The 23,974-nt window shown below is 43.0% G+C and overlaps 1 protein-coding gene across 1 annotated transcript in view; it reads right to left on the bottom strand.

The window, feature by feature from the left end:
- Nucleotides 1–23,974, bottom strand: part of LOC122930706 (interferon-induced GTP-binding protein Mx2-like) — a 50,482-nt gene that overhangs the window by 2,472 nt on the left and 24,036 nt on the right. Inside the window, exons 5-12 of the mRNA XM_044284267.1 lie at nt 18,483–18,621; nt 17,765–17,963; nt 16,747–16,825; nt 15,832–15,954; nt 9,635–9,779; nt 6,516–6,674; nt 5,198–5,274; nt 1,215–1,460 (exon numbers count right to left, since the gene is read on the bottom strand). Of these exons, the coding sequence (XP_044140202.1) occupies nt 1,215–1,460; nt 5,198–5,274; nt 6,516–6,674; nt 9,635–9,779; nt 15,832–15,954; nt 16,747–16,825; nt 17,765–17,963; nt 18,483–18,621 (1,167 nt within the window). The remainder of the gene's footprint in view (nt 1–1,214; nt 1,461–5,197; nt 5,275–6,515; nt 6,675–9,634; nt 9,780–15,831; nt 15,955–16,746; nt 16,826–17,764; nt 17,964–18,482; nt 18,622–23,974) is intronic.

Below are 23,974 nucleotides of genomic sequence, written 5' to 3'. Positions count from 1 at the left end.
ATACCCCTACACTGCTCCTTTTGGAACCTCCAGCCTCTACCAACTGTTAGGAAATGAGTAATAAACGTTTCAGAGATTGGTTTGGAAAAAGATGACACTAATGACTTCTGATGGACAGTTGTGTACCAGGTCGAAGCTGATTATGCTCCTTTTAGTTGCTGTTACAGTACAGTCTCTACATAATGGCAGTAAGTGGTTGTTATTTCCATGACACATATTTTCTCATGCCAGCCAAGATGTGACACACTTCACCCTCTAATGTTTTGTCTATACAGTACCCCAGAACTGGGGTCCTGCAAAGTGTTAATTTGGTACATTACTAAAATAATTATGGCTTTGTATTATGCTTTGTATGTATTACAAAAAGCCGTCTGTAGGTGGCACTGTTTAGTTAATTATACCCTGACTCAGCAGCGGGAACTAGCTTTCCCCTCTGAAGGAGGAGCTTTCTAGTATTGCATCAGTCACTTCAGTTTAGCTCTGCCTGCCGTTCAGGGCAGATGCTAGTTCCTTTTGGGCTTTTGTGAGACAAGGAGATGCCTATGAGCCTGTGTAAAGCTGGAGACAAGGAAAGAGGCTATTTTTCCAGGAGAAACATCATTCCTGTGAACGAGCAAATTCCTGAGGGAAGGAGAAACCGATGGTCTAAAATCACAAGGCTCTGCATGCTGACAAGGTATTTGCTCATTATAGCTATAGACTTTGCTACGTGTGGAAGGATTAACAGTTAAAGGCACATTTCACACTTACTTAACGGGTTTGCAGACTATTTTTAGGATTTGCACCCCACCATGGGAACTGCAATATTTATTTTTGAGACTTTGCAACCTTGCAAAATGGTCACAGGCTGCAAAAGGGACTACTACTCCTATTATCATCATTGTTGGCATTTGCCTATATACAGCTATTGGGAAGAGACCTCATTGTGACTTGCCTTGGAACTGTGCCTCGATATTGTTGGAAGAACAAGAACTCCCATTCTGCACTTTAGTAAAGAGAGACTTGTTTATTCTCTACAACTGGCCTGGTTACTGACCCCCGCACCATACGCCAGCCACACCACCTACACCGCCTGCCATGCATATGTACCCATGTGAAGGTGTCGACTTATCATAAATGTGATGGCTGGAGGATTAGGATTAATAGCAGATAATCGGTGGAAGCATTGCCTAGCAGCTATTACATCACCATGAAAGATTTACTAAAAATCTTACCTTGAAATACGCTTCAACGTGATAGGTCATCTCCTTGACAGAGCACTGGAGAAGGTCTACCACCTGCCTCTGCTGAGCCACAGGCTGGTGAGGGTTGGCCGGAGGCAGGTTATTTTTAAAGATGGTTTCCAACTCATATCGGTAACATTTGTCTTGGGAGTAGACCATTCGCTCCATCATAAACTGGATTTTGATGAGATTTTCTGCAGCTTCTTCTTGTGATTGTCGCAGGTTTTCAATTTTAGTCTAGAGGATGGAAACAGACGAGACTTAATCTTGACTACTTTAAGGGGTTGTTCACCTTGGCTATCAAATGTAATTTATTTAATAAATTTTTTAATTATTTCGTTTTTTTTATGTAGCAAATTATAAAAAAATTTTTTTTACTAACAATAAGTTTATATATATGCACATACACACAAACTATATATAATATATATACTCAAATATATATATACTCAAACTAAATATATATATATATATATATAGATATATAGATATAGTGGTGATTGGGGGTTTATTCATAGTTTATTATTGGTATTTTTATATTGCCATTTTATTATCAGTTTTACTTTTTTATGCTTATTTACCGTACATAGTTTTTGTGCACTACAATGTCTCCAGTTACAGGAGAATATAGTCCTGATCACAGTCGGACAAATTATACCCAGAAGAATTGTTTCAGTGCTCACCGTAACATGCTGTATTCCATTAAAGGGGGTCCTATGGAAGGCAAAGTTTGAGAAGCCACATAAACATGTATATCCCTTCATCAGCTATTGGAAGTGTCGTTAGACACACATGGTTACCAGATAGAAAGAAAGATGCCTTTTGTGCGGAGTTCCCAATGGGAAACCTCCTTAGATCTATATAATTGATCACTCTTGCTAATCCAGTGATCTATTAAGGGAGGCTTGTCTGAAAGCCAATAGAGAGGGACTAAGAGGAGTGCTACAGTAATCAAATATGAGAAGTCAAAGAGTGCAATGTCAGGGGTACATGGGAAGGATGTATGACATATTGATAAAAAAAATAATAGAATTAGATCTCACATCCACAAGCTTTGCTTTGATCTATAACTGCTTCTCAGCAAAACTAACATCGCTTCTCAGCGCAATATTTAGTGTACGGCCCCCTATACTGTATGCTATATTAGAGGCATTAGTGTACATTTTGATCAAAAGGCATAAGCCCACTCACCGCGTCAAGGTTGCCTCTTAGAGTGGGACCTACTCTAAATTTGGCACGGCACTGCCTGATGACCGCTGGCGCCACAGCTCCGCACCAGCAGGCGGCGATATCCAGCCGCCAAACAGCACCCCTGATGTTTGGCAATGCCACCCTAGCACCGGGTCCCACCAACCCACCAGCGCAGTGCCACAGCAACAACGGCCGCCACCCAGCACTGTACCGTGTGAACAGTTGTCAAAGCTCACATTGTTACCTGCTCTCAGAGACTCATACAGAGGGCTGGTAGGTCAATTCACACTTATATTCAGGCTACTGCTGGTGCGGAATTGTGCCGCGCCAAATTTAGAGTAGGTCCCACTCCAAGAGGCAACCTTGACGCGGTAGGTGGGCATGCCTTTTGATCAAAATGTACACTAATGCCTCTTGTACAGCATGCAGTATAGGGGGCCGTACACTAAATATTGCACTGAGAAGCGATGTTAATTTTGCTGAGAAGCAGTTATAGATCAAAGCAAAGCTTGTGGATGTCAGCTTTGACAACTGTTCGCACGGTGCGGTGCTGGGTGGCGGCCGTCGTTGCTGTGGCACTGCACTGGTGGGTTGGTGGGACCCGGTGCCATTAGGGGTGCTGTTTGGCGGATGAATCCCGCCGCCTGCTGGTGCGGAGCTGTGGCGCCAGCTGTCGCCAAGCAGTGCCGTGCCAAATTTGAAGTAGGTCCCACTCCAAGAGGCAACCTTGACGCGGTGAGTGGGCTTATGATCAAAATGTACACTAATGCCTCTTATATAGCATGCAGTATAGGGGGCCGTACACTAAATATTGCGCTGAGAAGCGATGCGAATTTTGCTGAGAAGCTGTTATAGATCAAAGCAAAGCTTGTGGATGGTGCGATCTAATTCAATTTTTTCTAATCATGTATGAGATCTTGCATTACTTCTTTGAAAGATATCTATCTCATGACCACCATATGTGGAAAAAGGTGCCTCTGTCTTGTCTCCAACAAGAATCCAATGTATTAGGATAAAAAGGCACTATTGTATGCGTACACACCGAGAGAGTTTATAGAGGGTCTTCAAAAGTCTAGTGATCTCGATGGGTAAGAATTGTCTACCTAGATCCCTCTCCCAAATTCCAACAACAGCAGGTTTGACATCAAGAGAGGGAGTTTTTAGTCTTATAGATAGATGAAATGACCTTTTTGGGGTAAAATCTTCAGGCAACCAAATTAAATCTGCTTAGCTAAGGACAGCAGTCGATTTTTGAGGGAAGTAAAAGACAGTATGTGGGTTAATGGGACATTACATTTATTAGATAGAGCTTAGCCCCCCATAAGGCATCCCTGGTTGTCAAACAAATCATGGACTGATAAAGTGAAACTCTCCCTGAGTTCCTTAAGGGCAAGGTTGATGACATCCCTCCGTTAAAGTAGTGAGGATGGAGAAGTTAGAGCTTTGCGGGTGGGTCCAAACCATTTGCCCTCACTATAGGGATAGAGGTTAATGTTTGGTAAGGTTTCTCAGCTAGTAGTAAAGCTCTAAGCAGATGAGGCAATAGAGTGTCCTCATTCGATAACCAGGTCTTCTGGCTCAGAGCTCTAAGCCAATCAACTGCCCTACATAGATGAATAGCTTTCATATACATTTCAGGATCAGGAAGTCCTATCCCACCAGATGTTTTAAGTTTGGAAAGGGTATCAAAAGCAACACTTTCATTCCTTGCCATAGAAATATACAAATAAAATCATTTAGTTTAGGCCTCTTGCACACAAACGTTTTTTTTTTCTGTTTACGTTCCATTTTTTGTGTTCCGTATACAGAACTATTCATTTCAATGGATCCGCAAAAAAATAAAGGAAGGTACTCCGTATGCCTTCCGTTTCCATATTTCCTTCAAAGATAGAACATGTCCTATTATTGTCCGCATAACGGACAAGGATAGTACTGTTCTATTAGGTAAAACCAAAGACATATTGTTTCTACCAAACAAGGAAATGTATGGGAAGTTGTAATTGCAGGCATAGCCTTTATAGCATTAGTCATGAGAATCAAAAGGTCATCGGAGATGGACGCAAGTTTGTGTTCCTGTTTGTAGACTGCAAAGACTTTGACTAGGAGCTGGTCAATATATTCAGTAAAGAGATGGGACGGTAGTTAGCACATGAGGATAGTTCCTTTCCTTCTTTAGGGAGGAGAATATCCTGGAAAGTGGAGTAATAAGTAATGAGGAGCCCATCGGGGGCAAAGACATTTCCCTTTGGGTATATTTTTGATGGCACCAAAAATTGTTTTGATAAAGTATCTTTTTGTGTTGGGGATAAGGATGGCAAGTGCAACCGGTTGAGGAATCTATCAGTTGCATTGACCCTGCGGAAAGGTGCAAGATCGGGTGTATCGAGCTTTCGATTATAGTAAGACTCGTAGAAGAGCCTAAATTGTTCAGCTATTGCATCTGTTGAATACAATTACTTACCATGTGGAGTTTTAATATGGTGTACAAAGTTAGAGTGTCTTCTCCACTTTATTCTGTTAATCATAAACTTGGATGCCTTAATACCATGGGCAAAAAACTTATGTTGGGAGTTGATTGGTAATACTTTGTCAATGAGCAACACAAGTACTAAATTCTAGTAAAAACTCTAACTTCATAATCAGCTCTTTATGTCACGTATTTCCAGTGCTGAGTAACTCACCCACGTACTGCCCAAATGTGGTATGAACAGAGCCTAAAACTGCTACACTTTTAAAAGCTCGACACTTTAGAGTTACCGGCCTTTAACAATATCATCACTTACCTTAGTAACTTTGAAAAAATTGTTGAAGTTGTGAAAATGTGTCCTGGCAATTTCACTGAATGTTTTTAGTACAGTTTCTAAAAGAAATAATATTATCGCCATCAGAGACAAATCCGAGGTCCTTTAAGGGCTTGTCCATCCCTCTCCCGACCCCCACCCCCCCAAAAAAAAGAAAAGTCACTCATTCTCCGGCGTACCATTTCAGCTCTGAGGATCTTGTTCCCGCTTCTTCTAGTACCATGTGGTACAAGGGTCATGTCTCATCCATCTAGTGTGCCTCGGAAGCCATTTACTGGCCTCAGCAGTCATGGGACACTAGGGGAGACATCACCACTGAGGCCAATGAATGGCTGCAGCAGTGCATGTGACAATGGAGGGGAAGTCACACTTCCGGTCAAGAGAGGACCAGAGGAAGTAGATATGAGACCCTCAGTGCTGGAACGGAGTGCCACAATAATAGCATGTTCTGCATGTTACTGGGCTGTACAGCAGAAGCCGCCAAAATAACACCCTCTTCTCTGAACAATACTGTTCTGCCTCTAGGTATTAAATATGGAACTACTGCACAAACTCAAACCATAACAATCCTGACCTTTAGGACCAGGTGCCCTTTCTTACAGAGCCTCCCATAGGCATAGCGCTCTGGTGCCGAACCCTGATTGATGGCAAACAGCCAACGTTTTTTTTTTTCACAATGTGATCCTCTCACCATCTGGGCACCTGAACTGTATGCTCTGGTGGCCACTGCTATAGCCCATAATTTTTTTTTTTAATTCTTCATAAGTTTTGTCTCTAATGTTTTCCGACTGGGAGATATGTTTAGTATATTGACCCCAGTCAAGCAATCCTTTCATGAGTCTGTCTGGTTTGGACAATCCCCGTTGTTAGAAGAGTCCATGGTGTTAGTTGCAATATATTGGGGAATCTGGTAGTCTTCGATTCCCCTGCAACACCCGTACAGGAGACATGGAGAATTACACAGATGCCATTAATCAGAGGTCTACACATATTGTAAATACTAGATCATATGTTGGGTCTTCAAGTGACAGAGACTCTATTCATAGCTGTTCTTCTGAATTCATAAGTTTCCTCTATTAATTAGACAATCCCTTATGAATATTATGATGATAATGATAGAAACATAAGTAGTAACTATACATCTAACTCTAACTAGATGATATTGTGGCCTTCCAAAAAGTTCATGGGGTGCCTTTCACTCCTTCAGCAGCCAAGACTCATGGCAATCTAGTCATTATTTTGAGTCTTCCTTCCACCAGACACAAAACTGCATCAACCGTACAGACAATGACTGCCTCACCCGTCACGGTTTTCAGCACTTCTCTGGCGGGATCCTCCATGTTCCCAATCTTTTCTTTAACGATTGCTTCAAACGACTTATAATTAATAAATCCTGGAAGTTCCCTTCCTCGGTGAAACTTCTCAAATTCTTCTATTTCATCCTTGAGAACGGCGTTAACTAAAAAAAAAAAAATTATTACTGTATATTGATTAAGTGAATTTTATGGCTATTCTCATCATGGTTGATGCAGTAAAGTTTCTACACATCACGGTTGTAGCTTGAGCCCATAGCATCATTTTAATACCTTCCACATACACTACATGGTTTCATATCATATATAGTTTTAAGGGAATGTGTCATGAGAAAAATATATTTTCTTTAAAGGGGTTTTCCAGGGGTACAATATTCATGTCCTATCCTTAGAGTTGGATAATCAATATCCTATTGGTTGGAGTACGACTCCTATCACCCTGAAGATATAGCTTTTTTAATAAGCCGCCACACTCCACTGAGATCTTTGGCCTCATCAAAGCATATCAAGCACAGTGCCTTACATTGGTATTGCAGCTCAGCCCCTTCCACTTGAATGAGACTATGCAGCACATAGGCCATGTGACAGATGAACTCAATGCTCACCGGAATACCACAGTGTCTTCAAACAGCCAATCGGTGGGGTGCTAGGAGTAGGACCCCACTGATCTGTTAGTGATGACCTATCCTTAAATTTTTTTACTCCAGAAAACCCCTTTAAATTAAGCATATTTTTTAAGAATTTGGCAAAAAAAAAATTTTCATGGGACTATATTTAAAATAATCCTGAAATCCTGCAGTTTTCATGCTGAGCCTCATATTACGGTGACACTTCCTGTTCTGTAAAGGTCACAGAATCCACCGTTAACAATAGGTGATGGGTGAAGCTCCTCTCCTCTACTTCCCTGCACAGGTCACAGGGTGTGCCCACAACGCTCTCCCATAGAAGTCAAACACTTCTCTCCAGGTTACAGTTTCCTATGGCCTATGCTATGCTATAAATCAAATTTGAATGCTGTTAACAGCAGCTCAGACATGATGACCGTCCCCATAATCCTGAACAGAAAATAGGATGAAGAAAATCTAGATGAAAATAAGACATTAGAAAAAAAACTATTTTATTTTGTATTATATTTACTTTATTTAGTACCTGAATTTAATTAGTAACAAAATAGAGATATACCGTAGATACATTCAAATTTGTCCTCATTAGACACCCAGTTTAAATTTAATTAAAATGAAAACAACCCTTTAATAATCAGTAGCTGACCCATCAGTCATGTACCTGGTCGTACAATACTCCTGTGGTGGCCACTGCTGGCCATGCAAATAAATCACAGGAATAGACTAGTTCAATGAGATCTGGAGATGTTTATTTATCAGCCTTGTGTTCTGACCATCATTAGTGAGGAGTGGCTTTAAAGAGTGAATGAAGAAAGGAGAAATCTAAATCTAATCTATATTTGCTGTGAACATCCTTTGCCTTCAGAATCAGTTCTTCTAGGTACACTTGCACGCAGTTTTTGAAGGAACTCGACAAGGAGGTTGTTCCAAACATCTTGGAGAAGTAACCAGGGGTCTTCTGTGGATGTAGGCTTAGGGTACTTTCACACTTGCGTTGCTGGATTCCGGGGGGCCGTTCCGTCACCGGGAACTGCCTGCCGGATCCGGCAATCTGTATGCAAATGGACAGCATTTGTAGACGGATCCGGATGCGTCCCACAAATGCATTGCAATACCGGATCCGTCTCTCCGGTTGTTATCCGGAAAAATGCATCCGGTATTTATCTTCTTCACATTTTTAAAGGTATGCGCAGACCGCAAAACCGGATCCGTTTTGCCGGGAACACTTGGGGCCGGATCCGGCATTCATGCATTTTAATGTAAAATAATGCCAAGTGTTCCGGCGTGCTGCTCCATCCAAAAACTGTACAGTGACTGAACTGAAGACATCCTGATGCATCCTGAACGGATTGCTCTCCATTTGCATTAGGATAAAACTGAAGTGTTTTTTTTCCGGTATTGAGCCCCTAGGATAGAACTCAATACCAAAAAAGTTTAACGCAAGTGTAAAAGTACCCTTACTCCAATCCTTCTATCTCTTCATGTAATCCCATAAAGACTCAATGACGCTGAGATTAGAGCTCTGTGTGAGCCATATCATCAGGATTGCTGTGTCCTCAATGCCAAGAAAGATAGGCAGATACTTATCCATCATGCAATACTGTCAGGGAGGCGTATGATTGGCTCCCACTTTAATCTGTAGCAGGACAATGACCTCAATCATACAGCGGATGTCAATAAGAACTGTCTTCGGTGTGAAGAAGAACTTGGCCTCCACAAAGTCCTGATCTCACTTGAGTCTTTCTGGGATTAAATGAAGAACCAGAAGGATTTGAACAAGCCTACATCCACAGAAGATCTATAATTAATTCTCTAAGTCTACTTTCACACTCCCGTTTTGGCTTTCCGTTTGTGAGATCCATTCAGGGCTCTCACAAGCGGTCCAAAATGGATCAGTTTGCATTCTAATACATTCTGAGTGGAAAATGATCCGCTCAGAATTCATCAGTTTGAATCAGTTCAGTCTCCATTCCGCTTCGGAGACGGACACCAAAACACTGCTTGCATCGTTTTGGTGTCCGTCTGATTAAACTGAGCCAAACGGATCCGTCCTGACACACAATTTTGGCACAATAGAAAACGGATCCGTCCTCTATTGACTTTCAATGGTGTTCAAGATGGATCCTTCTTGGCTATTTTAAAGATAATACAAACGGATCCGTTCTGAACGGATGCAGACGGTTGTATTATCTGAACGGACCCGTCCATGACGGGTTTAAAGTAGCCTAAGATGTTTGAAACAACATCCCTTCCGAGTTCCTTTGAAAACTGTGTGCACGTCTACCTAGAAGAACTGATGCTGAAGCCAAATTTTGATTGGATTTAGATTTCTCTTTTGTTCATTCACTTTCCATTTTGTTGCTTTTTTGAAGGCATTCTTACTTTGTGGAGGACCTTAGATGAACCCAATTGGATATGTCTATAAGGATGTTTTAAAAATGCCACCAACATTTCAGTAGAATCAACCAAGTGTCATAACTTACACCTCATGATGCACTTATCCAACTCGTTCTGCCAAGTATTGAAGCACGTCCGAACTCTGGCAACAAGTTTGGGGGTCTTTGTAAGTGACACAAATTCCTCTCCTTGTATAACGTAGGCAATGTCCAGGTTGAATTGCTGAATTTTCTGTCATGGTATAAGATAATATGTATAAATAAAGCTGAAGAAAGACAGGTATTGGGGACCTTGTCTACTTGGGATGGATTCATACAAAGCAGCTAAGGCATAGTCCTGTACATTTGCTGCCCCACAGACCAAGCATGGTAAACATAAGCAGAGCTTGGCATCTCCAGCCATGGTACAAAATGGGTAACTGCAGTGAGGTGCTGATGTCTGCCGCTACCCTTTAATCCCTAGGCCCACCTTGTGGCACAAGTAAGCTCACATTTCAAGGGGTTCTCCAGAACTGTAAAATGGCTCAATCAGGGAGAGAAGACACTTTGTGTATCACTTGCACTCCTGTTTCTTCGCCATCTTGGATAACATGACCACCCGATTGGCTGCAGGCTCTTCCTCTACATTATGCAGTTAAACAGGAAGAAAGATGAGCACATCTTGTTTTGACTTTAGAGGAAGTGCCTGCTGCCAGTCGGGTGGTCACGTTATCCTTGTCTAGATTGTGGAATCGGTGGAACAACAGAAGGATGAGTGCTGCTCAAAGTGTCTACGATCCACAGGTTAGCTGATAGACCCATATTTGGTACAGACTGGAATAACCCCTTTAAATTAAAAAATAAATAAATAAAATGAAGGGTATGTATGACACTGTTCACATCATGTTATGGATCTATGCTTGGCATGAACATTAAAGGAAAGATCTAAAAAGCAAGTGTATCCATTTACCCAACAGAGGCAAAAACAGTACCCTGCCGGTGTACTGTACATTGGGATCCCTTTATTATGCCTATGCTATTTTATAGAACGGTATATATGCTTGTAAAATGGAATGGGTGACATATTCCACTGTACGCCTATACAATATATATGTTGTAGTCTTCCAACGGAGGTGTATCTTGGGATCCCTTCCCAGTATATATATATATATCTTTGGTGTAAGGGTATTTTACATATTTAACCACTTCAGCCCCGCTAGGTGAAACCCCCTTCATGACCAGAGCACTTTTTACACTTCGGCACTACACTACTTTCACCGTTTATCGCTCGGTCATGCAACTTACCACCCAAATGAATTTTACCTCCTTTTCTTCTCACTAATAGAGATTTCATTTGGTGGTATTTTATTGCTGCTGACATTTTTACTTTTTTTGTTATTAATCAAAATGTAACGATTTTTTTGCAAAAAAATGACATTTTTCACTTTCAGCTGTAAAATTTTGCAAAAAAAACGACATCCATATATACATTTTTCGCCAAATTTATTGTTCTACATGTCTTTGATAAAAAAAAAATGTTTAGGCAAAAAAAAAATGGTTTGGGTAAAAGTTATAGCATTTACAAACTATGGTACAAAAATGTGAATTTCCGCTTTTTGAAACAGCTCTGACTTTCTGAGCACCTGTCATGATTCCTGAGGTTCTACAATGCCCAGACAGTAGAAAAACCCCACAAATGATCCCATTTCGGAAAGTAGACACCCTAAGGTATTCGCTGATGGGCATAGTGAGTTCATAGAACTTTTTATTTTTTGTCACAAGTTAGCGGAAAATGATGATGATTTTTTCTTTTTTCTTTTTTCTTACAAAGTCTCATATTCCACTAACTTGCGACAAAAAATTAAAAATTCTAGGAACTCGCCATGCCCCTCACGGAATACCTTGGGGTGTCTTCTTTCCAAAATGGGGTCACTTGTGGCGTAGTTATACTGCCCTGGCAATTTAGGGGCCCAAATGTGTGAGAAGTACTTTGCAATCAAAATCTGTAAAAAATGGCCTGCAAAATCTGAAAGGTGCACTTTGGAATATGTGCCCCTTTGCCCACCTTGGCAGCAAAAAAGTGTCACACATGTGGTATCGCCGTACTCAGGAGAAGTTGGGGAATGTGTTTTGGGGTGTCATTTTACATATACCCATGCTGGATGAGAGAAATATCTTGGCAAAAGACAACTTTTCCCATTTTTTTATACAAAGTTGGCATTTGACCAAGATATTTTTCTCACCCAGCATGGGTATATGTAAAATGACACCCCAAAACACATTCCCCAACTTCTCCTGAGTACGGCGATACCAGATGTGTGACACTTTTTTGCTGCCAAGGTGGGCAAAGGGGCACATATTCCAAAGTGCACCTTTTGGATTTCACCGGTCATTTTTTACACATTTTGATTGCAAAGTTCTTCTCACACATTTGGGCCCCTAAATTGCCAGGGCAGTATAACTACCCCACAAGTGACCCCATTTTGGAAAGAAGACACCCCAAGGTATTCCGTGAGGGGCATGGCGAGTTCCTAGAATTTTATTTTTTTTGTCGCAAGTTAGTGGAATATGAGACTTTGTAAGGAAAAAAGAAAAAAAAAAGAAAAATCATCATTTTCCGCTAACTTGTGACAAAAAATAAAAAATTCTAGGAACTCGCCGTGCCCCTCACGGAATACCTTGGGGTGTCTTCTTTCCAAAATGGGGTCACTTGTGGCGTAGTTATACTGCCCTGGCAATTTAGGGGCCCAAATGTGTAAGAAGTACCTTGCAATCAAAATCTGTAAAAAATGGCCGGTGAAATCCGAAAGGTGCACTTTGGAATATGTGCCCCTTTGCCCACCTTGGCAGCAAAAAAGTGCGACACATCTGGTATCGCCGTACTCAGGAGAAGTTGGGGAATGTGTTTTGGGGTGCCATTTTACATATAACCATGCTGGGTGAGAGAAATATCTTGGCAAAAGACAACTTTTCCTATTTTTTTATACAAAGTTGGCATTTGACCAAGATATTTTTCTCACCCAGCATGGGTATATGTAAAATGACACCCCAAAACACATTGCCCAACTTCTCCTGAGTACGGCGATACCAGATGTGTGACACTTTTTTGCAGCCTAGATGCGCAAAGGGGCCCAAATTCCTTTTAGGAGGGCATTTTTAGACATTTGGATCCCAGACTTCTTCTCACACTTTCGGGCCCCTAAAAAGCCAGGGCAGTATAAATACCCCACATGTGACCCCACTTTGGAAAGAAGACACCCCAAGGTATTCAATGAGGGGCCTGGCGAGTTCCTAGAAATTTTTTATTTTTTGCATAAGTTAGCGGAAATTGATTTTTTTGGTTTTTTTCTCACAAAGTCTCACTTTCCGCTAACTTAGGACAAAAATTTCAATCTTTCATGGACTCAATATGCCCCTCACGGAATACCTTGGGGTGTCTTCTTTCCGAAATGGGGTCACATGTGGGGTATTTATACTGCCCTGGCTTTTTAGGGGCCCTAAAGCGTGAGAAGAAGTCTGGAATATAAATGTCTAAAAATGTTTACGCATTTGGATTCCGTGAGGGGTATGGCGAGTTCATGTGAGATTTTATTTTTTGACACAAGTTAGTAGAATATGAGACTTAGTAAGAAAAAACAAAAACAAAAACAAACAAAAAATTTCCGCTAACTTGTGCCAAAAAAAATGTCTGAATGGAGCCTTACAGGGGGGGGTGATCAATGACAGGGGGGGTGATCAATGACAGGGGGGTGATCAATGACAGGGGGGTGATCAATGACAGGGGGGTGATCACCCATATAGACTCCCGGATCACCCCCCTGTCATTGATCACGCCCCTGGTAAGGCTCCATTCAGACGTCCGTATAATTTTTACGGATCCATGGATCGGATCCGCAAAACACATGCGGACGTCTGAATGGAGCCTTACAGGGGGGTTATCAATGACAGGGGGTGATCAGGGTGATCACCCCCCTGTCACTGATCACCCCCCCTGTAAGGCTCCATTCAGACATCCGCATGATTTTTTACGGATCCATGGATACATGGATCGGATCCACAAAAGACATGCGGACGTCTGAATGGAGCCTTACAGGGGGGTTATCAATGACAGGGGGTGATCAGGGTGATAACCCCCCTGTCACTGATCACCCCCCCTGTAAGGCTCCATTCAGACATCCGCATGATTTTTTACGGATCCATGGATACATGGATCGGATCCACAAAAGACATGCGGACGTCTGAATGGAGCCTTACAGGGGGGTTATCAATGACAGGGGGTGATCAGGGTGATCAGGGTGATCACCCCCCTGTCACTGATCACCCCCCCTGTAAGGCTCCATTCAGACATCCGCATGATTTTTTACGGATCCATGGATACATGGATCGGATCCACAAAAGACATGCGGACGTCTGAATGGAGCCTTAAAGGGGGGTTATCAATGACAGGGGGTGATCAGGGTGATCAGGGTGATCACCCCCCTGTCACTGATCACCCCCCCTGTAAGGCTCCATTCAGACATCCGCATGATTTTTTACGGATCCATGGATACATGGATCGGATCCACAAAACACATGCGGACGTCTGAATGGAGCCTTACAGGGGGGTGATCAATGACAGGGGGGTGATCAGGGAGTGCATATGGGTGATCACCCGCCTGTCATTGATCACCCCCTGTAAGGCTCCATTCAGACGTCCGCATGTGTTTTGCGGATCCGATCCATGTATCCATGGATCCGTAAAAATCATGCGGACGTCTGAATGGAGCCTTACAGGGGGGTGATCAATGACAGGGGGGTGATCAATGACAGGGGGTGATCAGGGAGTGTATATGGGTGATCACCCGCCTGTCATTGATCACCCCCCTGTAAGGCTCCATTTAGACGTCCGTATGCGTTTTGCGGATCCGATCCATGTATCCATGGATCCGTAAAAATCATGCGGACGTCTGAATGGAGCCTTACAGTGGGGTGATCAATGACAGGGGGGTGATCAATGACAGGGGGTGATCAGGGAGTGTATATGGGTGATCACCCGCCTGTCATTGATCACCCCCCTGTAAGGCTCCATTTAGACGTCCGTATGCGTTTTGCGGATCCGATCCATGTATCCGTGGATCCGTAAAAATCATACGGACGTCTGAACGGAGCCTGACAGGGGGGTGATCAATGACAGGGCGGTGATCAATGACAGGGGGGTGATCAGGGAGTTTATATGGGGTGATCATGGGTGATCAGGGGTTTATAAGGGGTTAATAAGTGACGGGGGGGGGTGTAGTGTAGTGTGGTGTTTGGTGCGACTGTACTGACCTACCTGAGTCCTCTGGTGGTCGATCCTAACAAAAGGGACCACCAGAGGACCAGGTAGGAGGTATATTAGACGCTGTTATGAAAACAGCGTCTAATATACCTGTTAGGGGTTAAAAAATTCGGATCTCCAGCCTGCCAGCGAACGATCGCCGCTGGCATGCTGGAGATCCACTCGCTTACCTTCCGTTCCTGTGAGCGCGCGCGCCTGTGTGCGCGCGTTCACAGGAAATCTCGCGTCTCGTGAGATGACGCATATATGCGTGACTGTGCGCCAGCCTGCCACCTCCGGAACGCACATGTGCGTTAGGCGGTCCGGAGGTGGTTAATTAAGTATTGGGTAGGTGATTGATTTTTATTTATTCTGTATGCGATTTGTCTGTTTTACCTTATATTTAATCACACTTAGTAAATATTTTTATCACTTAGCCTTTTTAAGCCTATTTAGTCTCAAATTGTCAAATTTAAAGAGGACCTTTCACTACTCTACAAACAAAAAACTAACTATACCTGTGGGCAGAGCGGCGCCCAGGGGTCCCCCTGCACTTACTAGTAAGTCTGGGCGCTGCTCCGTTCGCCCGGTATAGGCTCCGGTGCCTGCGCTCCCTCTGACTGTTTTCTTGTAGGAGGCGTGTCCCTTGCTGCACTGCTGGCCAATCGCAGCGCACAGCTCATAGCCTGGCTATGAGCTGTGCGCTGCGATTGGCCAGCAGTGCAGCAAGGGACACGCCTCCTACAAGAAAACAGTCAGAGGGAGCGCAGGCACCGGAGCCTATACCGGGCGAACGGAGCGGCGCCCAGACTTGCTAGTAAGTGCAGGGGGACCCCTGGGCGCCGCTCTGCCCACAGGTATAGTTAGTTTTTCGTTTGTAGAGTAGTGAAAGGTCCTCTTTAATTTAAAACAAAATGATACAGAGGCTGAAATTTTGAAGTGCACATTCCCTGAGAACTGTTCATCATACTATATTCATTAAGCAATTATTAACCCCTATATCATTTACCTCCACCAGAAAGGCCAGTCTCTCGCTCTCATCCTCCGGGACACCTCTTCCACACTTTTCCATCTCATCTTTTGTGATCTGAAGTTTGTTTTTTATCTGATCCTCCAGTGCAGGAAGTGATTTCTGTCAATGAAAGAAAACTGCATAAAATGAAGGTGCCAGTATGACTGTGAAGCCAACAGCTGCCTCCTTTATGTCTTTTAGCTTCTGCTGATAATTAGCAGATCCTCAAAGGCAGTAAGAAGAAATTTAAGGACTGGAATACCAGCTCGTACAGGAGTTGGATAAAAAAAAAAATCCCGTCAGCCTACATACAGCCAACCCCCCCTGTATTATGGAAAAATTGTGGGGCACAGTGCATGCTGTGGCAATTTTTTGTTGTTTTTTCATGACCCCTTAAATAGTTTATGAACCACACCATCAGCCTAAGGCCTCATGCACACGACCATTGTTGTGTTCCGTTCCGCAAAATGGGGTTCCGTGATCTGTTTCTGTTTCCGTGTGTCTTCCTTTATTTTTGGAGGACCACCAGACATAAAGGAAAGTAAAAAAAAGTCTAAGACAGGTTTGCCATGCAAATGATAGGGAAAAAAAGGACGCTGACGCGGTCCCATTGACTTGAACCACGGATCACGGACGCGGATGGCAAACAGTGCATTAGCCGAGTTTTCAACGGACCCATTGAAAATCAACAGGTCCGCAGAAAATCACTAAAAACGGCGCAACGGACATGGAATAAAACAACGGTTGTGTGCATGAGGCCTAAGAAGAAAAATAAAAGCGGACCATAGTAAAAAAAAAAATCACATGATCAAGGACAGGTGTTACCTCTCCAAGAGCACCATTATGGAAGGGATTTTGCTAGAACATAGTCTATTGCTGAAGACATCCTCATGATATGTTAAGTTGACTTACATTAATGTGATCCACGAGTTCCGATGTGAGTCGTTGAGCTAGATATGGGATGGTCGCTTTCTCCTCATGCATAAGGTCTCTGCATTGATCGAAATAAGTACATGACCAGGCATATTGAATGTGAAATTTTACAGCTGTAGCAGTGCTAAAATAGTTTTTGGCTAGTTTTACATGTGCGACACAGCTCTCCGGCAGGCTGTTCCGGCAGAGAATTCCAGGAATCTGCTGTACGCAACATGTTTTTGTCCGGCATATTCCCCGGGGAGCCTATTGGCTCTAATGGGATCCAGTGGGCAGGCAGCACTATCCGGAAATTCCAGAACAGCCTGCTGGAGAGCTGTGCCATAGATGTGAAACTAGCCTTACAATAAATCCTATCCATACATTTAAAAAAACATAGGATCAAATCCACTGCAAAACTTTAACTCGAGAATTTTGCAGTGGATATGTTGCAGATTCCAGTGCAAATCCCTTGTGGACATACCCTTACCCTTTCTTGTGCATCTATCTTTAGGGTATGACCACACCGCAGAGGGCTGTAAATGAAACTAGTGAGAAACACAGTGTTCGGTGGGTCTGTATTGCCCACTGTGGCCCGTACGGCTGTGCAGTACTCAATCATATAGTGGTCACGTTGTAAGCGCCACATGACCATGCCATGTGGTCATACACGTAGGCATCCCATTTGGTTTATTTGTATTCTGTTAAATACTGCACTGTTCAGCTGTCCATCTTTATGTTATATGGCCCATGCTTAATAAAGTAGAACTGCTTTAGGGTAGGTTAACATACCGTTTTTTGGAGGAGGTTTTGAGGCGGATTTTCCTGCAGGTTTTTCAGCCAAGACTGGAATCAGAAATATAAAAGAAGGACTTATACTTCTTCCTGCTGGATCCACTTTTGATACAGTTGATAAACTTACAGGCAAATCCACCTCAAAACCTCCTCCAAAAACTCTGTGTGAACAAGGGGCTTTCTTGTAATTATTAGTAATTTACCCTCTTTGTTATTGCCTCACCTGAAAAATGGATGGTCTTTAAAAAAGTTCTCCTCCTTCTTAATGGCTTCTTTCAGTGACAGCCTATCCTGGATGTCCTGCTGTCCCCGACATTTCACAATCATGTAGCCTTTCTTCAGGTGGATTACATTATTGTTGACCACATTCAAAATGTCTTCCTCAGTTCCCTTGTCAACTAAGTCAGGCTTAGTTAGGATTCCTTTGGTTATAAAAAATGAAAATAAAATAAAATTACCTTCTAGATTGTCTCTGAAGACCACTGATCTTAGATCCTGAAATATCTAAAACTTCTTTGATGATATCCAGTCCCTTGCTCTGACCATAAATGTGGCTGGACCATCATAAAATATGGATATTTTGTAGCTGCCCATGATAATCTGATGTGTAAAACAGAAGAACCTGGGTGGATTCTCAAAATCAAATTGGATTTCTTTACTGGTGCTGGTTTATTCCATTGTATGACTACTATCACAGGCCAGGTTGGCTTAACTCTTTGTCACTCTCCATACCTATCCATTCTATAATCAAATAGTGCTGTGATCCTCATCCCGTGTTTGCCAATGGTTGTGTATAAAGGGAGTTCTGCACTGGTTAATAACACCAGTAGAAAAAAGATGGGGACAACCTGAGCTTGGGCTGAAACTCCATAGGAAGCCCACATGGCTTGTCCATCTAGTATACAATCTTGAAACCTCTCAGTGGAAGCAAAGAAACTCACCCAAAGTTCTCTCCCCACTAGGGTCCACCTCTCGTGCCATCTTGAGGGCTTCTGTTGTGGCAATGTCAGCGTTACAGGGCACCACAACCAAACAGATTGTTTCTTGCTTCTCGATATACTTCCTAATCAGCCTTTTGATCTGGAATTAGATCGCTTATGGTTAAATTCCCAGATGTATCTACGAAACATATTCATTAAAAATTTTGATGTATGTGACTCAGCAGCTTCAGATCCCCTTAAGTGGACATGACCACTATAAATTACCTGATATTGTTACAAATTTGACATCAAGGTCTAGTGACACTTTCACCAAGACATGTCACATCAGTCTATTTTTTTTCCATTTACTACGCAAGTCATAAAAATATAATACGTCATCTTTATACAGTGCAGAAAAAAGTCCAGATATGCGATTCCATGAACCAGAGCTGGTACCGGACAGAAAACAAAAGCTTTCATCATAGAAATAGACTGGAGAACCTAGAAACAGTGGGATATTGCACTGAAACCAGTGAGACTATAGAGATTTGTGAAGACTAAGAGATCACCTTGGTTTTTACTAGGAACCCTCTACAAGGAATTTTGGACATAACCGTTGGTATCTATAGGCCATGAGTTTAGTAGTTGAATGCATCAGTAATGAGGCACAGAAGGGTAGTCATGAAGCATTTAAGGGTCAGTTGCAGGGCAACAAGGGATGACAAATCCAGGGGGCAAGGCAGACCTGGGGGTACTACAATATTGTAAATAGTTGCATTATATTGTTTATGCTTGGTCATATCTACCAGTAGGTTTATTGTTGGCAAAGCATGGTTACGAACTGGGCAATGACCATGCTCCTCCCCTCTTGGTAGGAGTGGGCTAGTCCTGCTTTCTGCCTGAATGGGGGAGGGGGGTTCCTGTGTAACTACAGAAGAGAGAGAAAGCACACTGCAGAGCTCCAGCTCCTAAGACGGATTCTCCATAGAGAGCAGCAAGACAAGTCATTAAGTCTTGAGAAGACAGAGAGCAGAACGAACAGCTACAACCAGCATTAAAAAAACACTGCTGCAAGGTGAGGGACTACGGCTAACACACCCATCACCCAGAATGCTACTAGCCAGTACAGTACTAGTGCTAAACTGGAGCCATCCAACCTATCTCCATATTCTTAACTGGTGCCAGAAAATTGCACTTGAAATCAGGTGCTATTGAAGGTACCTGAAGTTCTAAGTTGCATTTAGTAAAAGAGACTTTTATACAGTAAATTTTGTCCTCATTCTTGAATACTAAATTTCCACTTCACTGATCCCCAGGGAGCAACACTGTGACACAACACCTCATCAGGGCCACTACCACTCCTGGCTCCTCCAGGACTTGAGGCAGAAGTCCAAGTGCAAAGACCCGCAGGAGGAGGGGAGTGGTATTTTTGGCACTGATTGGAGTGGTGGTAGTTCACGGTGTCTGTCCTCACTGCAACACTCCCTAGGGTCATGCAGTGAATGGAGAATGCAACATTTCTTCTCTTGGGGCACACCCTGGGCCATTTGGGAGCTCCTGCCTGGTGGTAGTTGAGGTGCCCTTGATGGTGAACATTTAGCAGGGTGCAAGGCAGGAGAGCAGATTCAGGGACGGCGGATAACAATAAATAAAGTCTCTCTTTATTGAATAGATGATAGAAGTTTTACTACATATCGCAGCAATAGGCACAGTTCCAAAGGTATAATACAGAGCAGTCTTTTTCCAATAGCTGTGTATAGGCAGCAATGATGGTAGTTGTCTTTTCATAATGAATTCTCCTTTGCTGGCCAAGTCCTTTGTACTGTCCACACAGAGGTCCTGTCCATAAAATGGCTGCTGATGGCGGATCATGTGTCCAGGCAAATCATTCAGTCTTCTCCATTCAAATACACTACACTTGCACTAAATTCTCAACATTGCAAGTGCAGATGGCAGATGTGGTATATTTGAATGGAGAAGTGATGTGTTTGGAGTTATTTTTGCCTGGTTACAAGACCCTCCATCAGAGGCCATCTTATGGACAGGTCTTCTGTGTGGACAGCACATCAAGGGAACATGATTTATGAAATAAAGCAAACGGCACAGAATATCAACAAACGTTTGTTTTTATCTTTTTTTAATCTCTATTCTGTGATTTTTGTTTATTTTGTAGTATATGCTTGAGGGAGTGGCACCTTCAAGTGTCAATGCGCTCCTATTTTATCTTGGGAGTAGCATTCCTGTGCACTTTTGCCCTTCCTATCAAACAGACCGCCATGATTAGGTGGCACATATAGCGGTGCGTGCTCCTCCTCTCATCGGTTGCAGGATGCACACAGAGGTGACTCGGAGCAACACACTCTATGTGCAGCGTCTGCTCTCCTGAGCATAGATGCCCAATGGCATAGGTAGGTTTAGCATAGGACCTGCCTGACCTGAGACCACCTTGGTGGGGGTAGGTGGGCACAGATGTGTTTTGATCAAACTATATTGGCTAAGAGTCTCAGATTTTATTATACAGTCCTGATCAAAAGTTTAAGACCACTTGAAAAATGGCAAAAAATCATATTTAGCATGGCTGGATCTTAACAAGGTTCCAAGTAGAGCTTCAACATGCTACATGAAGAAATGGGAGTGAGACAAAACATTTTTTGAGCATTCAATTTAATGAAAACAACGAATAAACTGAAACAGGCTGTTTTTCAGCTGATCAAAGGTTTAGGACCACACCTCCAAAAAAAACTAAACCCCCCCCCAAAACAGAAATCCAACTTCCAAACATGAACTCAGTAACGAGTAGCTCCGCCGTTATTGTTTATCACTTCCAAAATTTGTTTCGGCATGCTTGATGCAAGCGTTTCCATGAGGTGAGTGGGAACATTTCTCCAAGTGGTGAAGACGGCCGCACGAAGGCCATCTACTGTCTGGAACTGTTGTCCATTTTTGTAAACTTCCCTTGCCATCCATCCCCAAAGGTTCTCAATTGGATTTAGATCAGGGGAACACGCAGGATGGGCCAAAAGAGTGATGTTATTCTCCTGGAAGAAGTCCCTTGTCCTGCGGTCATTGTGTACTGTAGAGTTGTCCTGTTGAAAAACCCAGTTGTTACCACACAGACGAGGGTCCTCAGTCATGGGGAATGCTCTCTGCAACATCTGGACATAGCCAGCGGCCGTTTGACGCCCCTGCACTTCCTGAAGCTCCATTGTTCCACTGAACGAAAAAGCACCCCAGACCATTAGGCTACATTCACAAGTCAGTATTTTTCTATATCCCGAATTTCGGTCCGTTTTTGCGGATCCGTTGTTCCTGAAAATGTTTCCGTATGTCATCCATATGTCATCCGTTTTTTGCGGATCCGCAAAAAACTGAAACATGTATAAATTTCAATAAGCAAATAAAGTTGTTTGGATTTCTTTGAAAAAAAATTGAAAAAAAAAAGTTTCTGTTTGCAGGATTTAATTTCCAGGAACGGAATCCGCATAAAACGGATGACATACGTAATGACATACGAATGTCTTCCGTTTTTTGCGGATCCATTGACTTTGTATTGTACCAGGATCCGATTTTTGCGGAAAAGAATAGGACATGTTTTATATTTTTTCGGACATGCGGAACGGAACAACGGAAACGGACAGCACACATTGTGCTGTCCGATTTTTTTCAGGACCCATTGAAAATGAATGGGTCCAGATCTGGTCCGCAAAAAACGGAACAGATCAGGAAAGGAAAAACGGACGTGTGAATGGACCCTTATGGCGCCCCCTCCACTGTGGCGTGTAGAAAACATCTCAGGTGGGATCTGCTTGTCATGCCAGTAACGTTGGAAACCATCAGGACCATCAAGGTTAAATTTTTTCTCATCAGAGAATAAAACTTTTTTCCACCTTTGAATGTCCCATGTTTGGTGCTCTCTTGCAAAGTGCAAACGAGCAGTTCTGTGGCGTTCAAGGAGACGAGGTCTTTGAAGACGTTTTTTGTTTTTGAAGCTCTTCAATCTCAGATGCCGTCTGATGGTTATGGGGCTGCAGTCAGCACCAGTAATGGACTTAATTTGGGTCGAGGATCGTCCAGTGTCTTGACGGACAGCCAATTGGATCCTCTTGCTCAGTGCTGATGAAATTTTCTGGGGTCTTCCACTTGACTTTTTTGTTCCATAACCCTCAGGATCATTTAAGAAATTCCAAATGACTGTCTTACTGCGTCCCACCTCAGCAGCGATGGCGCGCTGTGAGAGACCCTGCTTATGCAGTTCAACAACCCGACCACGTTCAAAAAGGGAGTTTTTTTGCCTTTGCCATCACAACGTGTGACTACCTGACAGAAAATGACAATGAATCCACATCTTTGCACAGATTTGGCCTTTTAAAGGCATGTGGTCCTAAAATTTGGATCAGCTGAAAAACAGCCTGTTTCAGTTTAATTGTTATTTTCAATTAATTGAATGCTCAAAAAATGCTTTGTCTCACTCCCATTTCTTCTTGTTGCATGTTGAAGCTCTACTTGGAACCTTGTTAAGATCCAACAATGTAAAATAAGATTTTTTGTCGTTTTTCAAGTGGTCTTAAACTTTTAATCAGGACTATACCAGAATGAGGACTCAGTCCATATATAATGCTTGCATCTATTTTTTTCTGTGATGTTTTTCATAAATGTAGCCAGGGACATCCACATATTTATTTATCATATCGTGTTTTTTATCTCTTTTCTGTGATTTTTATTTATCAACAAGGGCTATATTAGTGTCATGTAGTCATCTAAGGCCTCTTTCACACTTGCGTTGTCTGGATCCGGCGTGTACTCCACTTGCCGGAATTACACGCCGGAAAAACGCCGGAATTACACGCCGGAAAAACGCAAGTGAACTGAAAGCATTTGAAGACGGATCCGTCTTCAAAATGCTTTCAGTGTTACTATGGCACCCAGAACGCTATTAAAGTCCTGGTTGCCATAGTAGGAGCGGGGGAGCGGTATACTTACCGTCCGTGCGGCTCCCGGGGCGCTCCAGAATGACGTCACTCTGGAGCGCCCCGGGAGCCGCACGGACGGTAAGTATGCCGCTCCCCGCTGCACTTTACCATGGCTGCCAGGACTTTAGCATCCCGGCAGCCACGGTAACCATTGAGAAAAAGCTAAACGTCGGATCCGGCAATGCGCCGAAACGACGTTTAGCTTAAGGCCGGATCCGGATCAATGCCTTTCAATGGGCATTAATTCCGGATCCGGCCTTGCGGCAAGTCTTCAGGATTTTTGGCCGGAGCAAAAAGCGCAGCATGCTGCGGTATTTTCTCTGGCCAAAAAACGTTCCGGTCCGGAACTGAAGACATCCTGATGCATCCTGAACGGATTTCTCTCCATTCAGAATGCATTAGGATAAAACTGATCAGGATTCTTCCGGCATAGAGCCCCGACGACGGAACTCTATGCCGGAAGAAAAGAACGCAAGTGTGAAAGAGCCCTTACATACACATTGCTCAAAAGTAGCCAGAAAGTGACCAACCCCTTTTGATCTT

This window comes from Bufo gargarizans, chromosome 3 (genome assembly GCF_014858855.1).
Source record: "Bufo gargarizans isolate SCDJY-AF-19 chromosome 3, ASM1485885v1, whole genome shotgun sequence".
Classification (NCBI taxonomy): domain Eukaryota; kingdom Metazoa; phylum Chordata; class Amphibia; order Anura; family Bufonidae; genus Bufo; species Bufo gargarizans.
The sequence above is the reverse complement of the archived record's forward strand: the minus strand, read 5'-3'. Positions and strand labels throughout refer to the sequence as shown.